Below are 23,406 nucleotides of genomic sequence, written 5' to 3' on the forward strand. Positions count from 1 at the left end.
ATACGTTTACTACTTGCTACTTGTTTGTCTTCTGTTTATATTCTGATCTCAAAATGATGGATATGGTTCCTTTAATAATCAATCATCATTCAGTTCTCAAAGCTGCCAATGTTTGGTCATTTTGAAATCACTGGCATGAATGGCAATGCTTGTGTTACAGCTGTTAGTCAACTAGAGGGAAAGTGTAGTCCAGGCTGAGTTATGAAGAGTGTGACTGGAATCCAGAGTGTGTTTTTCTGACAGAACGTCAGATCATACCTACAGCACAGACCTGTGCAGGTTAGAGCCTCTGCAGTTTGAGGGCGAGGGATTTGAGAGTTCGGGAAGTGTGCTCATGTCTGGATATATTCCATCAAAGTTTAATGGAGATTTCATTTGTTGACATTCCCTCGGTGAGAAGCTCACTCTCTTCACCTTGTGCTGTGATGTGCAATTCTGTTTCCCTCTGTGTATATATCTGCATTGACGCTCGACCCGTGTGTGAGTCTGTCTGTTATGAAAGCAAACACTCGGTATGGATAGAAATGTTTTGTGCAACTATTGTGACAATTTGATGAGTGAGGGAAGGATACGGAGTCTCATCTGTCTCCTGTTTCACTGACATGTGAATTATTTTGGGAAAATCTGCCTCGAATGTGAATAGATATTTACTGACTGCAGCTTTTCTCATCACTTTGAATCCTGCTTTAAAAGACAGATGTACTGTATACGTGCAGGGATTCAGGCCAGAGGAAAGCAGAAACAGTGCTCTGGTTTGGCGTGAGCGTGCCTTGGCTTGGGACCTCTGAAATCCTTTGTGGCCGGGGCATCAATCGGACATTTTGGAGCTCCTCTTTCTGGCTGACACAGCAAGCCAGACCGGATTAATGAACAAGCTTATCCTGATGCCACACGGTACTGGCGGCCATTCTTGACTTCCTCACTGAGGATTCCCACTCATGTAATCTTGGGGAACCCATTAGGATTCTTCGAAAGTATCAATAAGAAAAAGAAAGACTGAAATATTCTCATTTGTATTTTTCCCATCTCTCACTTAACATTTCTACCCACAAGGATATTTGTGTTCCTGATTTTGATGTCGACCTCAAGAAGCTCTCGAACAATAGCTTGCAGATCAGCTCAAGAATTGTTGGCCCCATTAGCCCCGAGCTTTGGATTTTATTAATATAACATGGAATGGTGCAATGTTTGTTTAGATGTGACATACCCTTGATAATAATCAATAGGGATATTCCAACCTAGACGTTGTGTATCAATCGATATTGACAACTGCTGTACTTTTACTTTCGAGGTGAAACAAAGTATACTGCACACTCCAACCCAGTATTTCAACATACTGGAACATCTCTACATAAAACTATACCTTATTATCTACCAGAGGTTCTCTGACGTTGACACCAATCCTCTCCTCAGAAGATGAGGTCAAAAATGTGATTAGTTTTGACCTCACTCACAAAACAACTTTTCCACTGTAGTGGGGCTGAGGGTTATGTTAGCTTTGGGTGTTTTCAGTGTATTTTACTTACTGGAAATTGTCAAAAACATTTATAATATATGATATTTCCACCTGGTTATCATCTCTAAATGTTTTTCTTAAATGTATTACCATGAAAATGTACTTACTCCCGATATAACATGTTGACATGTTTAGTTACATCATTGCAAGCTTCAAACCATTTCTAAAGTGCAGCTACAGAGAGGTGCGTCGTCAGCTGTCTCTTCACACAGGAATAAAAGTCTCTTCTCCATCTTGATTACTTGGGACGGAAATGTGAAGGTGACGGAAGCCTTTAAGTCACTTCTCTCTTGACCTGGTGCAGTTGGCCTTAATGTGAAGTGATTATTCTGCACATTGTCAGCCTGCATCACCTGCCAGTGAGACTCTGCTCTCCCCCTGTCATAAGGTGGGCCTGCACTTAAGGGACAGAGTAAGTCACTCGACAGGATCCCTGTCAGAGGATGAAGTTGTGTGTGAAATTTTGGCTCCGTTTAAAGGCACTTCAACAGATGAGCCACGATGAGCTCCTGAAATTCTCCAGACTGCCAAATACACAGAGAGCGTCGGTCTTGCGCGTCTGTTTATGCATGTTAGTGTTATTATACGTGTTTGCAATTCTAATGGTGTCATGTGAGCACTGCCACCTTTCGCCCGCTTGCAGTGCTGGAACCTGAAACCTGCATGCACTGAAGTACACACACACACACACACACACACACACACACACACACACACACACACACACACACACACACACACACACACACACACACACACACACACACACAAATTTTGTCGCTTCCAGTCCACTCCTGTGTGCCTGAAGCTCACCTCGGAAAACATCTTAAGGATTAAGCTTTACACTTTAAATATAGAAAGGGATTCGCCAATGAAAACCTACATGGGGTTTAAAGAGAAAACACAGACATCACGTCCGAATGCAGACATGATGCCAGCATATTCCAGTTTGTTGCAAGCAAACATGACTCACTCAAACGGCCTCATAAAGTCATTCACAGCTATTGTGCAGCAACAGCTATTCTTAGCACTACCCTCTTCTGCTGCCATGTTCCTTTTTTTTTTTTTTTTTTTTTCATTTCTCACTTTCTTTCGTAAGCAGAGGGAATGCCCCTCAGCCATTGCCATCCTTGTAGGTTTCCCCGACTGTTATTGCCTTGCTCCTGATTTGCAGTGGCGGTTGCTCGGTTGGTTGTCTTTAATAAATTGTGGGTTTGAGGTCGACAGCTCGCCCTCTCGGAAATTATGATGAGAGAGAAAGAGAGAGAGGGACTGTGTTTGTGATGGAGGGTGAATAGATGGGGGGTGGAGGGGTGGACTGGCATTCACAGCTGAATAAGTGGGTCAGTTTAAGATGATGACGCCTCTTATCTCCTCGGCTCATCCCTGGGTGTTCACTGTTCACTGTTCGACTTTTCAGCAACCAACCACTGCACGGTCACACTTCCCTCTTCTCCAGTCTTCTGTTCATCCCTCTCTCTTTCTCAGCCCTATTACCCTACTTCTTCACAAACAGTACAAACACAAAGTAGCTACAAGGGTTTATAACCTACACTACAGCTAGCTTCACTTTTAAGGAGCTGTGATGTCGTCCATCTTTATAGTCTATGTTGAAAACTCTAGCATTCAAGCAATTGAGCATTGGGTGAGAGGATGAGGTTATAATGTTGTCAGATTCAAATTAAGTATCAAGAAAAGATGAGACTGAGCCTTAATATTCTCTTCTTAATTTCATGCATTATTCTTCCTTGTCCAAACCTGGTGCCCACGATCCAACTTCAGAGATTCGGGGGTGTTATGTTCGTGTTGGCTAATGTGGCCTTCAGCTAAAGAGAGATAAGGGGTCAGCTTCTTCAAACTTTTAGTTTACAACCACAGGGGGAACTCACTCAACTGTTGTCAGCTGGACCCACTGGAGGGAAACACATTATACAACATGTAAACATGTGCAAACTGCAGGAGTTGTCCTTATTGTGTGTTTTCACGCAGTTTGGCTTTGGTGTTCACCTTTCACCTGCAAAATACTAACTCACTATAAGTATATATACAATGTCATCTTATGGGACACATTTATTTAAATTCCCATATAGACAACAGGGCAGTGTTCGTATCAGATAATGTCCTCCGGTCAAATACTCCCTTTCTTAATCAGACCAGTGAAGTACCTCTCATTCAAAAAGTCAGATGTTATCAAAGTCTCTGCTTGAGCTCCGCCCCACTCTCTTTGTGTGGAGCGTCATTGATGACTTTGCCTTGGAAGGTTATTCCAGCCTAAGACGACGCAGTTACCATTGTCCTTCATTCAAGCTGCAAACCATTAAAAATGCAGCAGGATGGGGGTGTTTACTTTATACCTCAGCCACAATGCTTCGGATCAATCCAAAGGACCATCACATGAAAGTAATCAAGCTCCCATCATCAATAATGAATGTCACAATCAGCAGGGACAGTGGGCTTCTATTGTGCAATGGCTGAATGGGAGAGAGGAGCGCAGAGGAGAACTATTATGTATCACCACGTTGGTCAGCTGTTGTGAAGATGATGATTATGATGACAGTGGTGGTGATGATGATGGTGACATGAACTCCAGCTAACAGTGCAGTTTCCTGGAGGATGTCATTGTGACACATGCTAACATTCGAACAGGGGGGATGCAGCCTTATTTTAACCTACTGTCTATGCATGCGGGGATGCGGAATATTTATTTATTTATTTATTTTCGGGGGACGTAGTCAAGGCGGGGGGCTGTTGTTGTCAAGGCGGCCGCCTTAACTATAAAGCGCTGCGGGAAACCCTGGATAGTATACTATACTTATATCCTATACTATACTTGTCTATGGTGTACTATGTGCTATACTAAACTATACACTATATGATACTTGTCTATACTATACTATTTCTCCTGTACTTTAGTGTTTGCAACAAGCAACTCACTCTGTGCACTGGTAATGTGATGCTGTAAGATATGACTTTATATAGAATTATTACATTCTCTGTTACTGCTGACTTGTTGCTGTATAGTATAAATTTGTGTTGAGCTATCGTTGAAGAATGTTGAGATTAATATTGTGTCATGTATGTAAGTATAGACTTGATTTCTTAATAATTACACGAATGAAACTTTGTATATAACACACTCTACAGGGCTAAGTAAGGTGTTAAGATACTGGACCCTCTTCTTTGTGTACTGCACATTGCTTTACCTTGCTTTACCTCATGAGTCATGTACTGTCACTAAAACATTATCCAGACCACAGTCCAGCAGGGTCACAATCTCACACAATGCAAACATTGACTCAGTATTGTTGAGGAGTTCATGTCAACACATGATAACCGTGGATCTCTCTAAGCATTTCCTCTCAACACCCCCTACACTCATTGTATCTGCTCCTGTGCACAATTGAGCTTCACAAATGCTTCCCGGTGATTGTGCTGGCTTGACTATACACTGCCTGTATTCAATAGGCTACCTTTGCTGATACGTGGGGGAGCATTTATTATTCAGTGCTTTTTAAAAACGTCCACCATTTTACAACCCACAGGAGGCAGGGCTGTTTAATTACAGACACAGTAACTACTGTTTCTGCCTTTTCGTGTCCACCCCAACTTAATGCAACGCTTTGTTTACTACACAATGTAAAGACCTTTGCTGCTCTATGCATTAAAGTAATTCTTCTTTTATCTCTCTCCCCTCAGGTGGTGTTAGTGTTTGCACTCAGCATTGGGGCCCTTGGAATATACTTTATAGACTCTTCAGAGTAAGTATGAGATTCACGACATCTAACTGATGGGATATATATCAAATGAACTTTGCAACTATTTGTTTTGTGCATCTACAATGACCTACATACTGTGTGTGAATGACAGGTGCACATGCGTTCTTACTCATCTCCACACTCCGCAATCTCTGAAATGCAAATGAACATATTCACACCCCCACAAGCTCTCACAAGCAGTGATGATCCACACACACACACACACACACACACACACACACACACACACACACACACACACACACACACACACACACACACACACACACACACACACATCTGTACGTGAGGATTTGTCAATGGGAGTCCTTTCAGTTTCCATGGTAACAGAGGCAGGGATATACTGTATGTGTTGGAGAGCTTGCTCAGTGTGTGAGCAAATGAGAGTGTGTATTGTTAGTTTATGCGTATCCCTCGCTGGCTGTCACCCAAAGACAGATTGCAGGCCTGGCACATCTCAGATAGCTGCTGCAGTTACTTTCACACAATAATTATTGAAGTCTTGTGGGTTTCTTACAGGTAAACAGATTAGACTCATTAGCTTAAAAAGCGTCTTCTTATATAACCCGATGGGGATGATGGATGCTAAGCAACTTCCTCCTCCAAGGGTCATGTTGACAGTCAATACTCAATAAATAATCAGAGTACTGGTTGGGTGCAGGCAACAGCTAGGAAATTGAAATAAAACCTCCGATATGTCATGAAGGTAACCGACAGCTTTTACCACTCTGTTGCATTTGTAATGTCCCAATTAGTGTTAATCACACAAGTGTATATATACATATCATTGTACATATGTATATGAATTTTGCATGTTACTAATGCTTTTTGCTCTTCACCTGTGGAAAAGCTCAAATTGGTCTTTAAGTGACGCCTTGAGGATCTACAATAACTTTAACATGATCATCAGGCCAACCCTATATTTAAAACTAGAACGGCACTCAGTGGAACAGCTACCTCCATGAAGGCCCCATAGTCTCCTTAAATTGAAAATCAATTAAATTGAATCCAGCTGCACTTACCTGCACAGAGTCTGGACTCTCTAAACTCTAGATATCAGTGTGCCTAACCTTTTCATCAAGACCCATGAATTATTCCTGGGATATTGGTGAAAATGTTGCAAAAATTCCCAAACAACCCCCTGACTGGGATCCACACCAAAATTGAACGCGTTCTTCCCTGAGCAATGCTGCACCCTTCCATTAACTTTCATTATAATGCGTATAGTAGTTTTTATGAAATCCTAACTGAGACAAACAGGCAAAAAAACAACAAATTCAGATGAAAACATAACCTCCTTGGTGTGAAGGTCGTATACAGCAACTAACAACAGCAGCTAATCCATTTAAAATTGATTCAGTTTGATTTACTTTGATTGGCAGCGTGATATTGAAAATGGCTCCAGTGAGAACAGTCCTAGTCTCTTTGTTCCTCAACAAATCAGATTGATGTGTATCATCAAATACACATATTTTATTCTGTGCTTTGGGTTAAATGATTCTGTTTTCTGGCCCCGACTTGTTGCTGCTGTTAATTATTCTCGTTTACACACCAGGCAACAATAAATAGCTGCTTTACACCGAATGTTTGCCGACAGCATCGCTACAGATTCAGTTAGTGTTCAGTCATTCATTCTGGAGTACCATGGTTCAGAGTGCACAGATTCCAAATTAAAACAAAAGAGGGGATTTATAGTTTCCACTTCTAACTCTGTGCCTTTGACTGCACTTTATTTCATGCACCATTGAGTGACCAAAATAAAGTGCAAAATATTTACTGTAGTCCTATTATTATGGGATGTTGATTGCAAAGGAGCCATAATCCATTGACCATATTACTGTTCAGAACACACTGTTCTGGATTGGCTTTTGTGCAGAATATTATGTTTAAGTAACAACTAGCTTCCTGAAGTTTGTTTTCATTTAATACAATATCTGTGAACTCTGAAAATGTGTCCCAGAGGGAACCAAGAATTCGAAAAACAGAGAGAACTAAAATCTAAAGAAGTAAATCTAAAATGCATTCACACTAACAGTTTTATCTTTAGCAGCAATGGGAAATTATTCCTGGCATGAATTCTGTCAACCATTTGTACCTTAGGATAAAAACCTTCACCACCTCCTCCTCCACATCTCTATCTCTATACATCCCTATGCTGCTCCCTCTTTGTGTCCCTGTCTGCCTCAGGCATATTTTTAGTATTAAAATATGAGTCACTAGATAAAGTTTCTTATAAAAGTGTATGAATGATGACTACGGATGATGTTAAGCGATTTCCCCTATCAACCACTGGCCGTGTCAATGATCAATTATCCACAAATGATTAAAAGGCTTGTAGGAATATCAAAAAGAGAAAATAATTAGAATTAGTTGTCACGATGATATAGCCTTAGTGACACAGCATGTTTCACTGACGGATACCAACATTGACGAGATATGTACAGGACAACAAAGGAGGAATGGTGAATTCAAGACCAATTCAGAACTGCATGAAAACATGTGGGCAATGGCAAGAACATTTCAGGCTCTCCTATTTCCTTTATGTTCCTTTTTCAAAGTGTTCAGATACCACAGTATGTCTACTTTCAGTGGAGGTGTACTCCCAAATGTTGTTTGCTATCCCCTGGGCTGGTTTTGGAGATGGTGTGGAAGTGTGATGGAGACAGGGGTAGAACAGAAGTGGGACATACTTGCCATCTGTTGGAGGGTGAACTTGACAGTTTTCTGCTGCCTTGATTTCAATCATTCTGAAAGACTTGCATAAAATAAACCATGTGTATAGGTTGCCTGTTTTTTTATTTTATTTGCACTTCTCCATAGCCAGTCTTGACCTTATTCAAATCAAATAGCGAGTCAAATATACTTTATTGTTCCATGGGGAAAATTGTCTTTTGCACCTGCTATAAAAACATTAAAAGGATATAACTGATAAAAGATGAAAAACTAAAACGGGCATTAAAACTATTGGGGTCGCATGCGCAAGAGATGCCGTCTCACCTGAAGTGTTAAATCGTTTAAACCATTTACCACTGCCACACAATCATACCTGACACCTCAGTGCTGCCAGTAATGCTCCCCCCTCTACAATGGTTTGCTTCATTATTGAGAGACAATATTGTCTATCGAATGTTAAGATAAGTGAATATTAAGGCTTTGGTTCTTCTCCTTGTAAATATTCAAGTAATCACATATGGCTAGCAAATCCACATTTAAAGCCAATATTTAATCAATAGTCAAAGTCGATCCATTGGTTTCCATTCTGCATTAGTCCTAATTACACCTATGAGGAGACTGCTAGGAAAATACATCGTCCAAAATCTAAAATGCCACAACATCAAACCTGCAGGTAACAGAGAGAAAATGGTTTTGCTACCAATGTGTTCTTCCTCTAATTGTTGCCTCTCTACATTTTCTCATGTATGTTCCAGTGCATTCTGAGTGTATTTCAAATCGAGTCGTCCTCCCGACGCACTGCCCTGATCTCTCTGTGCTCCCATTAAGCTCTAAGGCTCTCTCCACCCTCATCATCGTGATTAGCCCAAGCTTGTCACTTCACTCGGGGCCTTCTGATCGACCCGGAGCAGGTTTAACTGTGGGTGCTTTGACCAGGCTTGTGCTATAGCCGTTTTCCTTGCAACAGCTGGGACCTCTTACCTCGGGTTGATACAGACAGTGGCAGCCGTGATTGGTCCATTTGACAGCATGTCTCGTCCATGTCTCTCGGTGAGAAAACAAAGTGGGACATGCTCGTCCTGGGTTAATCAACTTGTGTGTGGAGTTGTATGTGAATGCACTACTTGAGTTAATGTCGTGACTTTACAACCCTCGACTCAAATGCTAAACCTGCTCCACAGATGACCTTCCATTTACCTTTCTTGCCACTAAATGTTAATGACTGAGGAAATCAATGAGCACAGATTTATAGGTCACCGTTTGAATGGTAGTAATTACTCAACCTCTTACCAAATACTGAGGATCTCATGGTGCAGACTGGTGAGCTACTCTGGCTTAAAGGTTTGTTTCATCCCCTTCTCCTTCAAACCGCCATGTTGACCATCAGATGAAGTGAACTTCATTCTGAAATTGTCTGTGAAAAAGGCAACAGTAATGGGATGGATTATGGTTGAGTTCCCGTGGTAACAGCGAAAAAGATACAGGAATAAGTGTGTGTGGGATAGACATCAGGAAGGTGGATATGCACAATGGGGTTTTATGTCTACTTCAGTGAAACTGGGTAATCCCACGGGGAAAAGACACACACACGTATAAAGGCACACTGGGAGAAAAATGCTGGAGGAGCACACCACTGTGGCAGCCAGGCACCAGTCTCCCAGGAGCTGTTTCCTGCAAGTGGGGCTTTCCTAGCTGGAGCCCTGTTGCCCAATATCCTGCAGCAAAGATTCACAGAAAAAAACACTGCGAAGCCTTCTGTGAAAGCAGGTACACAGAGTTTGAGAGGCAGGATTTTATAATTGGATACCCTCCCAGTTGAGCGCATACCAGTCATTGACTTGGCAGCTGAGGAGTCGTTGCTAAGAAGCCATTTCTTTTTCTTTTTTTTGAATGGATCTGTATCTTCACTGAGAATCACTGGCCATCTGTTTGTTTTCACAAAGTGGCTGTTTATCACAGTTCTGCACAACACATAATAATGCACAATAAAACCAGCCTTTTCTATTCCTCTGCAGCACACATCACTTGCCAAACTGATGCTATTTTGGTGATGCTTTCAAATGAGAGGATACTGCATCCTCTCCCGCCCACATCTGAATCTGCTTTAATACCTTGGCTCATCCTTCATCCCGTCTTTTTCCTCCTCTGTGCTCCCATGAAACAAATAAAGAGGGAATGTAGGACAGAGTCTCTGCAGGCCGCTCCTAAAGGGATGCCCTTGTTCCTGCTCCACTTCTGTGTCTATTTCCCTCCTCTCTCTAGCCCTCCCTGTCACACATGCAGACAATTACATGCACACACATTTGCATAGTCACGTTTACTTGCAGAGGCACACGCATGCTATGTAGACACACAAACACAATAATGTTGCTTCAAGCTGTTTTTTTCAGACGCGAGCTCCAGACGAGTTTACCTTTCACAATTGAAGAACGCAGCAGGAGATTGTCCGGGTCAGACGCATTTAACAGATATGACCAGAACATTCAGACGAGGGAGTAGCATGCAGGAAACAACTTCTGAAATCACGTAAATTCATTTTCTGGACATATTTCCAAGTTGACAGCTTTGTCTGAGCTTCTACTTGATCGCTCCTCTCTTTCATCCTGAGATATTTGTATCTCTTTAGTTTTTTTCAGTTATGCGTCCATCGCTTGTAATTTTCCTGCCGTATTCTCACATGGACTTATTTTGAAAATTCTCTGTACATTTTACAAGGGAGCTGGTAGGAAAAGTTACGTTAAATGTCAGGAGCAGCTGACCCGTGTTCTCCCGCCAGAACATTTCAGGAAAATGTCCATAGTTCAGTGCATGTCTGAAAGCAGCTTTATGACCTCATGCAGTGGCCTGTGTGTGTAACTCTATCATTAGTGTGTGATCGGTGCCAGTGCTGAAAAAAAAAAAAAGCCTTAATGACTAATTAATGGGGTAAGGTGAGAAATATATGCTGTGAGACAAGCTTGGCAGACTTTGGGGTAGCCTATATGAGATGTCTCCTTCCTGGGGTGTAGATAATACTGGGAGGTCTGGATGTCCATGTAACCTTTAGAAGACTTAATTTGCAGTTGACACCATTCCCGAGAGGCTCGGATTTAAATCCACAAAGTGTGGCAGTAAGAAATGACTCATTCCCCAATCACATTTTCAGCAGTTTTCTGAAAAAAAACACAGACTGGAGACTACACTCATTCTCTCGCTGAGACGTTCGTTTTCTAAATGAGTGACTTATCAACGTTTGCGCTCCAAAAGAGAGAATATGAAATGTCAACATCACATGCATATAGAATGAGCTGTATAAACATGAAGCCTCTCCCTGTAGACATAAGAAAATTAGGCTTGTTAATTGCTTTTGATATCCGAGCCTGAGCACTGGAGCCGTGCACAGCCCACATGTGATGAAGCTGTGCATTAGTGCGATGGTGTAACCTGTGTTAGGAGAGTGAGACTAATGAGAGTAAAGTAACCCTCGTCGTCTGGTTAACGCAGATTCACTGCATGAAACACTGATTGAAGTTTAACGAAAGAAATTACCGGATGGAAAATTTGCCAATCTGATTTTTGTCTCTTTTGTTTCTTTTTTTGTCCTCTGCGATCAGTGAACACTGAACACTCCATCCTGTCTGTTTATCAAAGTCACCATGGTAATAAAAAGGCCATTTGCTGTTGCAGTTGCCTCATATCCCACAATGCCAAGCGGAAGGGCTATTTTTAGACCACCGCATGAGCACAGCATGAGCCACACTCACAACACTCACTTAATAAATCCCAGATAAATATTTTAATGATTAAAGTGCCTTCATGATCTCTTTGGAATTTGTAGCCACAGTGTCAATTTAAACAGATTCTTCCAGCTTGTGACCCATTCAAAATTTTGCATGATTTAACAGAAATAAATCATTAACATTCCCATGATCAGTATTCAACACATGGATGATGCATGATTATTAATAGTTAAGTGTTTGAAATGAATTGCAAAGCTACTAAAATCACGATCCTGCGATTAGTTGAGTTTGAGTTGACTCCGCGTGTGAACTACACTGGACACCGGTTTGAAGCAGACAGAAGGTTTAAATAACAGCTTTCAAAACTACAATTACACAGAGTTTATACCTCAGCCAAAGTTCCCTTATGAAACCGTATTTAAATCCTGCAACTATCAGACACGTAAACAAATGCTGATATGAAAAAATATAACCACTCCTTGGCTGAGGTAACACATTGATCCAAATTAATAAGTCGACAACATCCTTAAACTTGGAATTAATGAGTGCACATCTTTCATGTTTCAAATAATTTCCTTCAAATTTGACTGTCTCAGTGCTGTGATTCATTCTGAGGCCCGCCTGAAAATTAAACCATTATATTTATATTTAGATAAGAATTCAAATTAAACTATTGTTCTCTAAAATTAAGGAATATTTCAAATGCATCTAGGTCCTAAGGGAAACATTTATTTTCCTTTTATGAGGCGATTATTACATGATTAATGCACTTTAAAGATGGGATTCTGGACTCATTTAGTGCTGGTTATTTCACATGAAGATCTCTGAAAGTGCCTGAAATTACAAGAAATAAAACTGGCAGCACCAACTTCATTCGCTTGACAATGTTAATCATTGCTGATAAGGACTTTTCTCTTTTTGCATATGGCTGAAGCTTTTATCTCATAATTGGTTTGTGTTGAAGAGCGGAGCCATGCAATGTGTGTGTAGCTTTTGTACTGTAACACTGGCTCTGGAATTAATGAGCCAAACACGAGCGTGTCATTTCACTCCTGCAAATATAGCACTCTTTATTCTTTTACCTTGCCCTTCTTACATTTAAAATCTTATTTAAATTTGTACTGAATCATCAAGCGTAAAGGTCTATGAGGTTGTGGTTTCTGTTAGTGATGTTTTATCTCTCAAAAATAAACAACATTGAAAAGCTTGAAGCAAGATGCAAGTCATTAGCATTCAGATGAAAAATGGAACTGTCTATTTTTAGGCTCCCTCAAGAGTTTTTATTTGTCCATGGCCCTTGTAGGTGCTGAAGTTTTTCTTATTTTAGTAATGGTGCCTTGACCTAAATCAATCATTTAAGTACCAACCTGGCCTTCTTTCAGCTTCACACACCCCCTCCGTGCTGTGTCCCTTACACGTACATGCTCTACCCTCAGGGGAAATTCTGCATTTAAGCCAGATACTTAGTAATTGAGCTCACATCACTTTCTAAAGCATCGTCGTCTTTCTGTTTGGGGGTTGTATCTTGTTTGTATGCAACGACTTGTGCACTGACAAATGAGATGATGAATCTGCAAGATGCTTATGAGTTTACTCGAGCAATAAGATGTGAAGAATGAGTCAGATTTTGTGAGCATCAGTCAGCTGTGTGTGTTTGTGTGTGTGTGGTTGGTGTGTTTGTGCATGTGTGTGCGTGTGTGTGTGTGTGTGTGTTGTTGCTCTTGTTTGCTCAGAGGGCAACCTTTCTGTTGCTCCTGCAGCCATAGCCAAGGTCATGTGCAGGCTAATGAAGGGCTGGCTCCTACTGCCTAACTGAAGGTGTTGAGGACTATTTTTAGCACATCATCACCAACATGCTCCTCTGCCCTTGTGAACGAATCAAATTTTACCTTCTCTGCTCGTTTTTCCAGAGGCAGAGTTCCTTATCAGACAAGGTTAACATGTAGGAAACATTTTATGTCCCAAAAATAGTATGTGCTGTGCAGACTGTCTGCAGGCAGTCCCTGTGTCAGACTCCATGGAAGAGGGTGCACATTTGTGTATGTTGGTGCGAGGTTTGGACAGTGGCTGGGGAAGTACTAAACATTTCAAAGTACAAATATATGGACAGTACTCAAATAAAAAAGTACATAATCAGAAAGTTTATCGCAGAATATCAGTAATCTCCAGACAGTGTATATGGGGTAATGGAAGCATTGTGCACTATATACAGTTTATGAGTCTCCAGTTCCTCTGGGAGCTTTGTCCTTTTCCTCTTTTACTGTCACATTCAAGTCCTCCTTCCTTACTTCCCCTCTCACAACCTCTCCGTATCTCTCTGTCTCTCTCTTGCTGCTCTCTTTCTTTGTTATTCTCACCTCTCTCATAAGGAAGCCGGGCATAACCCCAGGCTGTGCCAGGGCTTAAGGGGAATTGTGGTGGGCTGATCTATTTTCTGCAGGACACTGGCCGCATGTGGCCGAGATCCAGTGCCTCAAGATTGTGGATTTTAAAGTGACATTGAAACACCTGTACACTGTGATGAAATCGAATACAACAGCCCTGCAATACTGTAACTGCCTCACATTTGTAAAACTAAGCTGTAGTTGTTTACCTCTTGCTACTTGGTTAAAGGGTATAATGTTACGGATGCACTTCTGTATGACCTATTTCATTATATATGTGTTTTGAGTGTACAAAGTGTTTATAAGTGAACAAACAAGTTGTAAGTTGAAATGTGATATTGTGTGATTAGCTTATGCTACATGCTAGTTATTGTATCCATAGGTCCACACATTTTAATACACACATGCAAAAGTGTACACACATGTTTAATGCATCTTTTTATTTCCTTTTCATATTAGTTCTCTTGGTGGTCGTTGTGGCGTAGGAACAAACTGTTTAACCATGACCTCATGACCGCATGTCTGTTACTGGATAGTAACAATAACACATGTGAGAAGCTTATAATGCTGAGTTTTTGCTCCGATTTGACCAGTGATGTGATGAGTGAACTCTGAGATCAGAGCTCGGAAGCTGCTAAATGCTCCAGACACCACACAGTCAGGTTTATGGAGCTTCTTTAACTCACAAAAGCTGCTTTTTCTGGTTAGAAACATGGTTGAGGAATGAAAGTGAATCAAACCAGTAAGGTTTTGGGCTGTAAAACCCAAACAGTGATCTGAAAGATGATATAATGCAATATCGCTGAGGGAAACTGCAGCGTATAGTAATAATTCACTGTGGGTTTGTCTTGGACATCTTTTACATTGACGTCATTCTTACTTCTGCCCAGGAGGTTGTGCTTTCATCTGTGTTTGTGTGTTTGTCTGTCTGTTAGTGCGATTCACAAAAAACACTGGATAGATTACCATGAAACTTGGTGGAAGGATGGGTCAGGAAGAACCCATAACATTTTCGTGTGGATTTTCAAAATGGATCTTGATGAAAAAACACAGGCATGTTTTTCGGGAACTGATATTTATGAATGTGTGCAATTTGGTGCTGTTCCAAATAAAAATCTGGATCCAGTGAATATAAATGTTGTTTTATGAGGGGACTGTTGGAAAATCATGACTCACCATTAAGCAGTCTGTGTTTAGGTGATGAGTCATGAATCTACTCATACATTTGCTCTTTTGCCCCAATTATTTACTTTTCTGTCTGAGTTGCGCTTAATAAATATTATAACATCATGCGATGCCATTTGTGGAGTGACAGTTGATAAGAATTTTTTTCAACTTTGCATCGCATGTTGCCATTTTTATTTTGGTTTTAAAAACTCCACATTCATAGACTTTGTGAACCTCCTCCACCCTGTACTGGTGATCTCTATTTACCGTTGTGCTCCTGAGCTTCACAGAACTACTAAAAGTCATTTTAATGTGTCTTCCCCACTTTAGCTAATGATAAGCTTTAGTAGACAATAACTATTAAAAAAGGACTTTGTCGTTATAGAGAATGCTTTGGTCACATGACTGTAACCGAGCGGTTATTCAGAATTAGGCCAGATCTGGGCCCAAGGGGAAACGCCACAGTGACCGCTCCAAATGGTGTCTTCAGTGTGCGCCATCTGTGTCTTAATATATACTCATATATGCATGTAAGTGCATTTGTATTCGTGTGTATGAGCACTCTCTTGCCCACAGATCTCTAAGGGTTAGCCGAGGTTGTAGTTTCAAATCAGTTCGGGGGAGTGAGTGAGAGCAGTGTGTAGATGTGTGTGTATGAGATGCCTGGAGACTATAGTAAGAAAAGAGGACATTAAATCACTCAAGCTAAGTTGTGTTTGTGTGTGCATAGGCTGTATGTATGATTCATGACAGGTTTGTTTTAGCACGCTTGTTTAGTTTGATGTTTGGAGAATCACTTGGAGGCGCTGGTAGCGAGTAAATAATTGAGTATTTTGGCCGGATCAATGTTATCTTCTCCAAAGGGCTCACCAGAGAATTAAACTGTGTCCGAATTCTGAGAAATGCCTTAAGACCAAATAAAACCACTTTTTTTTTTCCAAACAATCGCTGCATAAACAGATTCATTCTAATTATCTCGGACATTGGTTTTACATCATCCTAAAGATCACATCAATCCTGAGGCTTTGCTCCAGACAGACAACACACTCATGAATTAGAAGCTGGATCATCCTCTCGGAGCAATACTTGTCTTGTCTGGCACGTCTGCACGCAGTCATCCATATAATGGATCAAAAATGTTTGATGTTAACTGGAAGATGATTAAGCCTTGCTGCTCTCTCTACCTCTGGAGGTTCTCATTATGCACCAAACTCTGGATCTCACACTGAGCCCCTATGGGCTCCATGCATACAAACGAATACTCTCATGTATAATTTGAATGTATAGGACCAGAAACTGTGTACTCTTTTAATAGCCTTGTGTGTGTGTTCCCTTGCCATCCCATACATTCCCACAGGTCGCCTATAGCCAGTCAAACCACAATGCATATTCATGTTTTTTTTACCCCCGCTGCGGGATTTCCTCATTACTTGAGAGCAGAAAGCTATAGGCCCGTGACCATAAGAAGAATGAGGTGGAAACACAGCCTCTTATTGCTTTTGTTGAGAGCACTTACAAGCTAATGGTTAATCATCAGAGAGTAAACATGAAGATGGATCACATGACAGTTCAGACAATTTATGGCTCATTTGGCATTGTCTTGTGTTTTTTTTGCTTTTTCAAAGTAACACTTGTTAAATGGAGATAAGTCTATTTTTTTTCATTGAAGGGAAAATCTGTTGGAATGCAAATTATAAGTATTATCATGAAAGGAGAAAGATAAAGTCAGGAGCAAGAGCCTTATGTGTCAGTACAATAAAATTGAATATATACAAATAAAAGTTAAAACAATTATACAAATATGTTCAATAGGGAAATACAGAAATGCAGCCCATACACCAACTGTGACATACATAAACCTTAGAAAATGACATCCCAGTATTGTTAATATGTGAGTTCATCATCATGTAAGTACAAATCAGTTAATTCATATTTAACCTTGTAATAATGTTGTTTTCTCTCTGTGTCTCTGTTCTCCAGTCCTATAGAATCCTGCCAGAACTTCTACAAAGACTTCACGTTACAGATCGATATGGCCTTTAACGTCTTCTTCCTCCTTTACTTTGGCCTGAGGGTAAGCTGGAGCATGTGCATGCTCGCTCACGACAAACTCATTCAATCATGCATACTGTAAACTGTCCACAATTACAGACCTCGGTGCAAACATTGTGCATGCAGCAATCTGAGCATCATATAAGAGTCAAATCTGGAGCATTTTATGAAATGTTCTCTCATACTCTGCGTCCTATTGAAAATACATAGTAACTCATTGTTATTGGATGATTTTCTTGTTCTTCATGTAATGAAGAATTACAATTTTTAAACTTTGTTGAAAAAATAAACATTTGAGAGATTATTTTTACAAGGTGACCAGCTTTCTTTCCACACAAAGATTATTTCGCTTCCACAGCCTTTAGTTTAAAGCGACACTGATGTGATATTGCTGCCAGAGCAGCGTTCCAACGGTTCAACGCAAAACCCGACATCCTAAATGAATGAACACATAACAAATAAAGTCATAAGCTGCTTACACAACACAACCAAACGTTTGTTCGTATGACTCAGCAAGTGCGGAGTGACGCTTTTGTCATTCTTTACAGGGTGTCAGCAAAGCCAGGGGAAGAGGCAGCGTGCAGTTTGACTGGTGGTCTGCGCTGGCGTTTTGTGTAAAATAAAAATCCAGGTGTCATTTTGAATATTTATTCTTATCTCAACAGTTCATAGCAGCCAACGATAAGCTGTGGTTCTGGCTGGAGGTCAACTCCGTGGTCGACTTCTTCACTGTTCCTCCCGTGTTTGTCTCCGTCTACTTAAACAGAAGCTGGCTCGGTAAGTCTGTATATCTCCATCTCATGAATCCATTCTTTCACTCTCACTGTGCTGCCTTTTCTCCTCTTGCTCTTCTTTCTCTCTTTCCCCCATTTTCTTCATCAGTTCCGCCAACCTACCCCTTCTTTTTCATCTTTCACTCTGCCTGCCTCTCCACCCCGCCTCCCTCTCCCTATTACTGGGAGTGTGTCTCTGAGGCCCTGGTGCTCGGGGCTGCTTCCCTCATCATTGAAAGTGACAGGGCTGAGTTCCTCTGATGTTTCAGGGAACACAGACACACAGAACAGAGTGGATGGGCTAATGGGAGCGAGAGTGACTCAGATTGGGGCTGGACTTGGTCAAATGTGCCGTGCGGTGGAGGCATTGCACCTTGAACACCTCATTGTGGTCCATAACTGCCATTTAATGGACTCATTCACACTTTCATGAGAAAAATGCACACACAAAAACATTTTGTTCTCCCAAAATACACATGCACGCACATTCTTGCATGAGCAAACTGGAAAACACCCTAACCTGTATTACATAACGACCTACTTGCAGGGCATACAGAGTGTTGTGTCCTAAATTACACTGCAGTAAGGGGAGTTTTTTTTTTGCTGTGTTCTTTTTTGGCTGCGCTGCTCCTGTACTCATTTATAAAAGTGCCCTCCACTGTCATTCTGAATTGCAGAAATTCAGCGAAAAGCTAATCCATTGTCAATCTAAGCAGGACATTGGACCACCCAGCCTGTCAATTCAGAATTCAATCCTGTAATATTAAACATAGTTGAAGTTGTGGTTCTTGAAGCAAAAGACACAAACATTTGATTAAAGACTTGTGAACAGAAATATAAATGCCCATGATGCCGAACAGTGATATTTAAATTTACAATCCCTCCAAAGAGACTAAAGGAAAGTCCTCTGTCTTTTTCCTAAGGCTTGTTTTCACTCAGTCATTCCTTCCATTAATAAACCTTTAAAATTACATTTTAAACATTGATTTCAGGTGGCACTGCCCCGTTTCGTCTGAGTTTTCTGTATTTGTAAGCTTCAGAAAATGTGCATAAATACAGACAAAATGAACGCAGAGTAGGGACAAAGATGTTGAGCATTAATATCTTTGGAATATATTTGGAGGATGTCACCTTTAATTTCCAGTTTTTTTACTTTACAAGGACCAAACGTTTAATCATTAAATTTAGAAAACTAGCTGGCCTGTTTGTTGGCCTTCTCGACTCTCGCCCCGGTCGACTCGTTGAAGCAATGTATCGTTCAGCATTAACCTTGATGAGAAAAATGTTAGAATCACTGATAAGAAATGATAGTCGGAACTAGACTGTCAGATATACTGGGATATGGAAGATACCCTCCGCCCCGCTGTGTATCTTCCTGCCCCATGTTAAATGCACACTTGAATCACTTAACCTGTGAAGTTATTTGAGACTGTGACTGCCTGATCTCGAATGTTGATGAGGCTTCGTTCAAAAAAAAAGCTCAGGTGGCCCCATGCTGTGTAATGAAGTAGATGTATGGTCTCTGGTATTCATGATGTAAGGTGTCCTCATCTCCTCCTAAATCAGCGGGTGCAGGGGCCTTGATGAGGATGATGAAAGACTGTGAAATTGTGGTCGGCTGCTGCCTGACATTCTGTGATGAATGATTACCTGTGTGTATTAAGTATCGTGTGTCTGGGGTTGATGTGGAAAGCTAAACCACCTCTTATTTACTACTAACACTGCAGCGGTGTTGTGCATAAACAAGACAGAAGGACTGTGAAGCGTTTGTTTTTTAATAGATGCCCTAGATTCATGTGCAGTTCATCTGCATTTGTTTTTTTACTACTCTAATTCTGAAAAGAGAAGAATCTTGGAGTCTGTTTCCACAAGGATGGCATCTCGTGCAAACACTCAAGCCATTTGTTTTGCAGTGTTGGACATGGATAACCTCATCGCAGTATAGCAACACAACTCTTGCGTGCATGGAGTGTGTGTTTATCGGCGGTGTGCTATTCCATGTGTTAAAGGCTACATGGTGTCGCAGTTATAAAATTAACAGTGTGAAGACCTTCGGTTGGATCTAGTTGCCCTAACAGGCTGGTGATAGCTTTCAGAATACTAATGTGAAGTGTTAATATTCAGGATCCAAGGAGTCGGGGCAGGAATCATGATTAACTGCTTATACACTGTATTAATATGGATATGAGGACATACAGTGCAATGTTTTGACAGGAACATAAGCACAATTAATTAAAGGAAAAATTACACCAACATATGGTGCGTATTCTTCATTTACTCTCAGATGGCAATGTCTGACAGTCACTGATAATGTGAATGTAAATGACATTGCACCCTCCCTAAAGACTATTGCCCCGTCTTCATGAAACTACTCCATAGGAAGCTTGACAGAGCCATAACAGTTTTCCTAATAATCAATAAACTAATCCATAACTGCTATTACTTTCACGTTTGTATTTTAACACACATTTTAACCAGCACCCGACCCTTATCTCTTCAATCCTTGCTTCCCTTGATTGGCTGCCAGTGAAAATTACTATTGATTTTAAGATTCTTTTGATAACTTTTATAGCTCAGCAGAGTCTGGCCTCCAATTATATTACATAGCCACTAACTCCCTATGCTCCAAGCCGTAGCCTTAGATTGTCAACCCGCACTTGCGACTAGTTCTTTTAAGGCTGGTCACTAAGGTTTTTTTTTTACATCAGGGCCCAGACGCTCTGGAGCTCCATTCCTGAGGAGATTAGATTTACCCCCACTGTTTTTAAATCATTGCATGAAACATATTTTTATGTCTGATTCTAATTTGTTCAAACAGTTTGTTTTTAAATATTTGAAGTTTTAGGGTTAGGGTTATGATTAGGGTTAGGGATGAAAACCCATTGGAGATCAAGATATTCTTCAATAACTTTCTTTCTGAAGGTCATAGAGACTTGGAAGTTGGTTCCACTAATGTGACTATGCCCGATCCATTGGGATCATCCCCGAGCTTCTACGACCTTCGGAAATGGTGAAACCACCAAATCTAAAAAAAAAAAAGTACAAGATATTTTTGAATAACTTTTTTCTGAAGGTCATAGAGACTTGGAAGTTGGTTCCATCTCCACTAATGTGGGTATGCCCGATCCATTGTTACCCCCGAGCTTCTACGACCTTTGGAAGGGTTAGGGTTTCTTTCCTAGTTTTATTTTGTTTAGTTTTTTCATGAGTTGTTCTATTCACATTATGGAAATCACTTTGTTAAGATAAGTACTATGGAAAGAAAGTTTCATTATGTATTATTATTATTACTATTAAGTTCTCAATGTGCTTCTGCAATAAATTATTTTCAAAATATGACTTTGCCCAAAGCTATAGAGTTAACAGGAATGACTTAAATGTGCAACATACTGAATCAGGTGTTGTGCACGGATGCTGGGAATATAATCGGCCCCTCTATGTAAACCGTGGCCCCTTTATGGCCCATAAATTTGAAAAATCCATCCGCCACTGATTATTATTAATATACTCATCACGCTTTGTTATAGGATGTCAGGGTGGTTGAGAACGTGTATTGTGCTCCTCATTCCCAATGGATTAGATTGTAATACATCATAATTACACTACCTGTATTTCACTCTGTCAGTCCTGCATGAGGAGACCAATGGAGGTCCAGTAAAGGTGTGCTTAGATATTATATAAGACCATTAATAGGGTGTTGGCCCTGTGCTGAGTGGTGCTACATTCACCCATGCACTCCACACCCGAACAAGTCTACGTCGTGTGCATTCCAAGTTATGCTCTCTCTGCTTCTACAAATTGGACATTGATTAAGAGGAGGGGAACGATGTGCGGCTAATGTAAGAGGGCATGCAGAGTTCTTCCTTGGAAAAGGGAATTAATCTCCTTTAACTACTTGAACTGAGCATTGCTCCCAAGAGAGTCCCAGCAGTGTAGGATAAGCATTTGGCTGTTGAGAGATGCAAGTGTGGCTACTGAGCCCCAGCTCTCTCAGCGGCCTGCCAGTTCACTTCACGCTCTCCCCCTTAATCACTGAAAAACCTGCAGGGAACTGATAACAAGGATTTGGATTATTTTAGGAAGATCAGATATATGTTTTTTTTTGTTTTTTTTTCAATAATCATGACATCTTGATAGTTGTATGTGAGTAATGCAAGTTGTTTTCTGGACCTTAAATTGTGTTTAAATTGTGCCCTTGGCTTTCAGGATATACACAGTAGCCATCAGGCTAGGATTCTAACTCACTACTGCCTCTTAGTGGTGCTTTAGCGTGTTGCATTTTGATCCCATATGCTGCAGTTGATCCCTTGTGTTTTCCTGCTGAAAGAGGCTTACGGTACCTGACATGGGCAAGAGTGCATCTGCCTTATATGGCCATTCAGTCGCTGGCAGGAAGCCTCTGAGTACCTTCAGCAGAGGGAAATTTGTGGGAAATTTAAGCCTCTTTGCTGCAGCCAGGCAAGCTCACATGTTGCATTGCCCTACGTGTTTGCTTTATTGTACAGGCAATGAGTTGAGTTATATATCCCCGTCTTGCAAAAAGAAATTTGTTTTGAGTCTATGCATTAACATGTGTATACAATTAATACATGTACAATAAGTGTGTATGCAGGGAAGTGTCGTATAATCTAATCCTGGCTGAGTTGACTGTCAGTATTATCCCAGATGAACCAGCCCAGACTGCTGATTGATAGAAGGTCCCAGTCAGCTGCTCTGCCAGAACATGTGACACGTGAACAAACAAACCTTTTTTGAATGAGCATCTGGCTGTTTACACGTGCCTGTGTGTGTGTGTGTGTGTGTGTGAGAGTGTGTGAGCGTGTGTGAACACAAGAGGATTTAAAATGTGTGGGAAAGAGATTTCCTCATACATGAACACGTGCTCAGAGGACCAGAATTTCATTGAGACTTTTGTAACATGCACACACACACACACACACACATGCGCACACACACACATGGATGCTGTACTGACTTCTGTTGCATTCACATCCTCTGTAGACAATTAACATGTACATATCTTAGTGCCGTGAGACCAGATTTTTGACCCCAGATGGGAAGCGAGTTCCCTAATGTGATCTGAAAGTGTTGAATGTGCACATAAACACACACACACTCACACACAGATGTACACAGTGAGCACAAACACAGATGCTTCACGCTAGATGAGAATTATTCAGGTCACAGTGGTTCCATCACTGCTATTTTTGTGTATATTTCCTATTTATAGTCACAGTCTTACAAAATGTACACAATGTTCTAGCAGATATTTATCAATTGACAAAGGCACACAGCTTAGAGAAGCGAAATCTGTGAAATACCCTTCTAAAAATTGCTGCCTCTCAA

The 23,406-nt window shown here is 40.9% G+C and overlaps 1 protein-coding gene across 22 annotated transcripts in view; it reads left to right on the plus strand.

Moving 5' to 3' along the window:
• Positions 1–23,406, plus strand: part of kcnma1a (potassium large conductance calcium-activated channel, subfamily M, alpha member 1a) — a 135,861-nt gene that overhangs the window by 54,099 nt on the left and 58,356 nt on the right. For all 22 annotated transcript variants that reach the window (XM_069538028.1, XM_069538029.1, XM_069538030.1 and 19 more), the window contains exons 3-5: positions 5,213–5,274; positions 17,216–17,309; positions 17,953–18,064. In XM_069538028.1, coding sequence (XP_069394129.1) covers positions 5,213–5,274; positions 17,216–17,309; positions 17,953–18,064 — 268 coding nt within the window. The remainder of the gene's footprint in view (positions 1–5,212; positions 5,275–17,215; positions 17,310–17,952; positions 18,065–23,406) is intronic.

This window comes from Paralichthys olivaceus, chromosome 14 (assembly GCF_024713975.1).
Source record: "Paralichthys olivaceus isolate ysfri-2021 chromosome 14, ASM2471397v2, whole genome shotgun sequence".
Taxonomy (NCBI): domain Eukaryota; kingdom Metazoa; phylum Chordata; class Actinopteri; order Pleuronectiformes; family Paralichthyidae; genus Paralichthys; species Paralichthys olivaceus.